The 4,954-nt window shown below is 37.4% G+C and overlaps 1 protein-coding gene across 1 annotated transcript; it reads left to right on the top strand.

Moving 5' to 3' along the window:
- The first annotated feature begins 814 nt into the window (after positions 1 to 814).
- LOC129307721 (serine hydroxymethyltransferase 4) lies at positions 815 to 3,863 on the top strand. Its single transcript, XM_054948587.1, has 4 exons — positions 815 to 1,576; positions 2,415 to 2,805; positions 2,904 to 3,005; positions 3,451 to 3,863. The coding sequence occupies exons 1-4, from the start codon at positions 899 to 901 to the stop codon at positions 3,693 to 3,695; spliced, it is 1,416 nt and encodes a 471-aa protein (XP_054804562.1). The 5' UTR covers positions 815 to 898; the 3' UTR covers positions 3,696 to 3,863.
- The last annotated feature ends 1,091 nt before the right edge of the window (positions 3,864 to 4,954 follow it).

Below are 4,954 nucleotides of genomic sequence, written 5' to 3'. Positions count from 1 at the left end.
TGTCTTACATGTGCTCCCGTCACCCGTGCTTGTTGCAACTAAAACTGTTTATCATGCGGACATCACTCCACTGTTTCCTCACAGCTCTATCCACCAAAATCACATATCATGTTAAATATTATGAAGAATGATAAAAAAATTTTAAAATAAATAATTAATTTAAATTAGATATTAAGTGTCAAAATTTAAAAATTTACAACTCAATCTTTCAATTTTACAATTATTTTATGATAAATTTATAACTTTTTTTTTTAAATTTTAACACACAATTATTTAATAAAAAATTATTTTTATTAAAATTTAAAATATAAATTATAAATTCATCACAATAAAATTATAAAATTAAAAGATTGAGCTATAAATTATTAAAATTTAATTTAAATTAATTACTTCTCTTGAACCTTTTTATCACTCTTTCTAAAAATTAATACTACATGTTTATTGAATTTGCCCCTAAATTGATTGAATTCGCGTTTCGTATCGCGGGAGCAGCTTTTTAAGCACTCTCTGTCAAGACAAAGTACTTGCATTTTTAACCAGTGCCTGGCATAAATTATGAGGACATACTAATCAACATCGACAATATATATATATATGTATGTATTTATGTATGTATACGCTTTTTTTTTTTTTTTTGAGAAAACAAAACAATTAGGCGTATCCACGAATGAGCATGAACATGATTGTGGACGGGCACTACCAAAGACATTTGATAATTTCACCTGCACCACCAAATACAGCTGATCACCAAAGGCTAAAACTGTAATTTTGTGTCGGCGGGCACTCCTTAATAAACGCCAGATTCTGCCACCACATCACTCGTGCCTCGCCCTAGGCCTCTTCGCGCTTGCTTTCCCTTCCCTCTCCGCCTTCTCATTCTATCTCTCCCTCTTCGGTCATGGATCCCGTTCCTGTGTGGGGAAACACGCCTCTGGCAACCGTTGACCCTGAAATCCATGACCTCATTGAGAAGGAGAAGCGGCGGCAATGCCGCGGCATCGAGCTTATTGCATCGGAAAACTTCACTTCCTTCGCCGTCATCGAGGCCCTCGGCAGTGCTCTGACCAACAAGTACTCCGAAGGCATGCCAGGAAATCGTTACTACGGTGGCAACGAGTACATCGACGAGATCGAGAATCTCTGCAGGTCTCGTGCTCTTCAGGCCTTCCACGCCGATCCTGCCAAGTGGGGTGTCAATGTTCAGCCGTACTCGGGCTCGCCGGCCAATTTCGCCGCCTACACGGCCGTCCTTCAACCCCACGATCGCATCATGGGGTTGGATCTGCCCTCTGGTGGTCATTTGACGCATGGGTACTACACTGCCGGAGGGAAGAAGATCTCTGCCACCTCGATTTATTTCGAGAGTTTGCCTTACAAGGTGAATTCAAGCACTGGATACATTGACTATGACAAGCTGGAGGAGAAGGCCTTGGACTTCCGGCCCAAGCTGATCATTTGCGGTGGAAGTGCATACCCCCGGGACTGGGAGTATGCCAGGTTCAGGGAGATTGCGGATAAGTGTGGTGCACTCTTACTCTGTGACATGGCCCACATCAGTGGTCTTGTTGCTGCCCAGGTTAGCCTTTTCTTTCTTGTTATTTTTTTGGTGTTTGGTTTTGATTAGTTATTGTATAACTCGACTTTGTCTGGGGTTCTTTCTTTCTTTGTGTGAATCTCAAATTTTTCAATTCTTGTTTATTACTGATTTGTGTGTGCTTAACTTTTTATACGCTGATGGCCCAAAAACAAAGACAAAAAAAATGCAGGCTGGTGTGATTCTGATCTGCACCCTTTCTGTGAAGGAGCCTCTTACTTTATACTGTGATGTTTAGTTGCTTGTTGAAAGAAAAGAAAATTAAAGAAAAGACGCAATTTATTGCGAAGACTTGCGTCTTAAAGTTAATGGCTAGAAATATGCATCATACTGTGGTATAGTTCTATCAATGCACGGAGCATATTTTGTTATATCTGAACTTCTTGATCTATTCATTACATGACTGTCTGTTTGTTTAATGGAAAAACATAACTTTGGATCTTGCACTTTGCATGATTTTTTTTAATATAAAAAAATAAAAGTATCGAGACCTAGAATACAAAAAAAAAGAAGAAGAAGAAGAAGAAGAAAAAAGTGGAGGAACTTATAGCAAAACTTGAACAAAGTGTAGAATCCTATCTTTGTCCTTCTCCTCTAAGATGTGCGTATATGATTAGATGTCTTTTCAATAACATTCTGATAATCAGTACAGTTTTACACTCTTGTTACTATGTTGGTGCAATTCTGTTGGAGATACAGTGGCCCATTGAACATTTCATTTATTTATTGAATCTACGTTTCAAAAGTATTTTTGATCAATTTTACAAATTGGAAATTTGTGGTCTCACATTCTCAGTGATTTCTTCTATTTCTGCTACAGGAAGCTAATAACCCTTTTGAGTATTGTGACTTGGTGACGACTACAACCCATAAGAGCTTGAGGGGTCCTAGGGCCGGTATGATCTTCTACCGGAAAGGACCAAAACCACCCAAGAAGGGCCAGCCAGAGGGAGCAGTTTATGACTTTGAGGACAAGATCAATTTTGCTGTCTTCCCCTCCCTCCAGGGTGGTCCTCACAATCACCAGATTGGTGCTCTTGCTGTTGCCCTGAAACAGGCCATGTCACCTGGGTTCAAGGCCTATGCCAAACAAGTTAAGGCCAATGCAGTTGCTCTTGGAAATTTCTTGATGAACAAGGGGTACAAGCTTGTCACCGGAGGAACTGAGAATCATCTTGTCTTGTGGGATCTCAGGCCTCTTGGTTTGACTGGTAATAAATTGCGTTGTCACTAAAGTAGTCATATTACTCGGTAAGAATGGGTTTCAATTTGTTAATGCAATTTTCATAATTGATTTATGTACATGTAGGCAACAAGGTGGAGAAACTTTGTGACCTCTGTAACATTACCGTGAACAAAAATGCTGTTTTTGGTGATAGCAGTGCTTTGGCACCTGGAGGAGTACGCATTGGTGAGAATGCTAACATGAACTTGAATTTACAATTGAGAATCTAAAGTTCTAAATTGTTCTGTACTGATAGAAGGAAAATGCATTCTGAGAAAACTCTGCTATGATTACTGTTTTGAGGAACTTGATTGAGTTCGTGTTTTTTAATATTTAATACTTAGTACTTCACGTGAGGTGTGTGTCAATTATACCCAAGCTTTCAGAAAGGCTTGATAAACACCTCATAACTTTACATAACATCTTTCACTAAAAAGGTCAGTGTTGGAAGTTATGTTAATGGCTTGATAGTTTTTACTGATGGTTTTGGTGGAAGGAGTGCTTATCCCAGGGGATTGCCAAACCAAACTGTAAAAGATATAACACAGTCTGTCAATAGATGATGCTAATGGATTTATGTATTGTGTGACTGCATTATAAATGAGATATTGATGGAAGGGTCGGCTTACAGGTGCCCCAGCCATGACTTCAAGAGGGCTGGTTGAGAAGGACTTTGAACAGATTGGAGAGTTCCTTCACCGTGCAGTGACTCTAACACTGAAGATCCAGAACGAGCATGGCAAGCTTTTGAAGGACTTCAACAAGGGCTTGATAGACAACAAGGATATTGAAGCCCTCAAGTCTGATGTGGAGAAGTTTGCAGCCTCATTTGACATGCCAGGCTTCCTAGTTTCTGAGATGAAGTACAAGGATTAGGTTCAAATTCTAGTCATACATCCATTTTATTATATGTCACCCTTTTTCGGCTTCCACGTGCGTTGAGTGGATGTTCTTTTCAACTCATTTAAGTTTCGAGTCTCTGTTTGTAAGCCCGATATGATATTTTCTGAATAAGAATGATCAATATTAAATTTAATGTAAAAATTTGTTGGAAAAATTCAAAAGCTAGCTTTTCCCTGGCTGCAAATCTAGCTGTTCGCGAGAGAACTATTTAGTAGACTCGTTAAGTCACACTGGATAAAAGTAACCGTGCTATTTTTTCCAGGACTAAGCGCGGGTTCAGGTTTTAAGAATGAGGGGGCTGAGATAAAAGGGACGTGTAATACAAAATACATATTAATCTTTTATATTTTACTATAACGTGGTCTCTGTTTGGCTCTAAACCAGACATGATATAATCCAGTCCCCCGAGGTCATATTGACAAAGAACCGATGCTTTACAAAACACAAATACTTAAAAAAAAAAAAGGTATCGAATTAGCTAAATAATGCAGTAAATATTAAGTACTTGTGTGAATGAATTTATTTGTAATACTCTGTACTTGTTAGTGGATTTAAATTTTAACAGGTTATAATTTGAATTTTGACAAGTTTTTTAAATGTTAAGAATTTGTAGTTCAATTTTTGACAGGTTATCTCAGAGTTTCGGTGATACGTTGTAGTTCGAATGTTATAAACATTTTCTTCTTACATTTTGTTTGTTTTAGTATTTATATTATAATTTCAATATCCAAGATGGAGATTATGGTCTCAACCATAATAGCGTATGCTGGCATTGATGTTAATATAGAATTAGTCAATGCAGAACAAGTCTTACGAAAACAACGAGATTGCAGAAGTTTTCGAATTCCTTACTTTTTTTTTTTTTTTTTGGGTTTTTGGGTTTTTGGGTGAGCCGATTCAATGACATTGATGTTTAACATACCCTTTTCTTCATTTCATTGGCCAAAACATACTACACTGAGAGAATTACACGGAATTTGGTGATCTTTATATTAAGAGAAAATTACTATAAAAAACCTCACCACCAAATTAATTTGCTGAAAAGAACTTGGGGGACTTTTGGAGAATGAGGTTCTTCATTGGCATTGATTATTGAGGGTTAAATGACATATGCCCTTCTTGTAAAAAAAAAAAAAAAGCAAAAGTAGAATAAGGTCTTTTATTGTCAATATGTCACGAGCTCTCTCACTTCAATAATTTTCTATCAACACTTAATACAAAGTCTTTTAATG

The sequence above is a fragment of the Prosopis cineraria genome, unplaced genomic scaffold (assembly GCF_029017545.1).
Source record: "Prosopis cineraria cultivar Desert tree isolate PC_DT_omini unplaced genomic scaffold, ASM2901754v1 PC4, whole genome shotgun sequence".
Classification (NCBI taxonomy): domain Eukaryota; kingdom Viridiplantae; phylum Streptophyta; class Magnoliopsida; order Fabales; family Fabaceae; genus Prosopis; species Prosopis cineraria.
The sequence above is the reverse complement of the archived record's forward strand: the minus strand, read 5'-3'. Positions and strand labels throughout refer to the sequence as shown.

What these genes read in the sequence shown, in the direction of transcription:
- LOC129307721 (XM_054948587.1), top strand. Translation starts at nt 899, where the DNA reads ATGGATCCCGTTCCTGTGTGGGGAAACACGCCTCTGGCAACCGTTGAC. An exon ending in GTGGTCTTGTTGCTGCCCAG is followed by an intron (nt 1,577 to 2,414) that starts GTTAGCCTTTTC and finishes TTTCTGCTACAG; the next exon opens with GAAGCTAATAACCCTTTTGA. An exon ending in ACCTGGAGGAGTACGCATTG is followed by an intron (nt 3,006 to 3,450) that starts GTGAGAATGCTA and finishes GTCGGCTTACAG; the next exon opens with GTGCCCCAGCCATGACTTCA.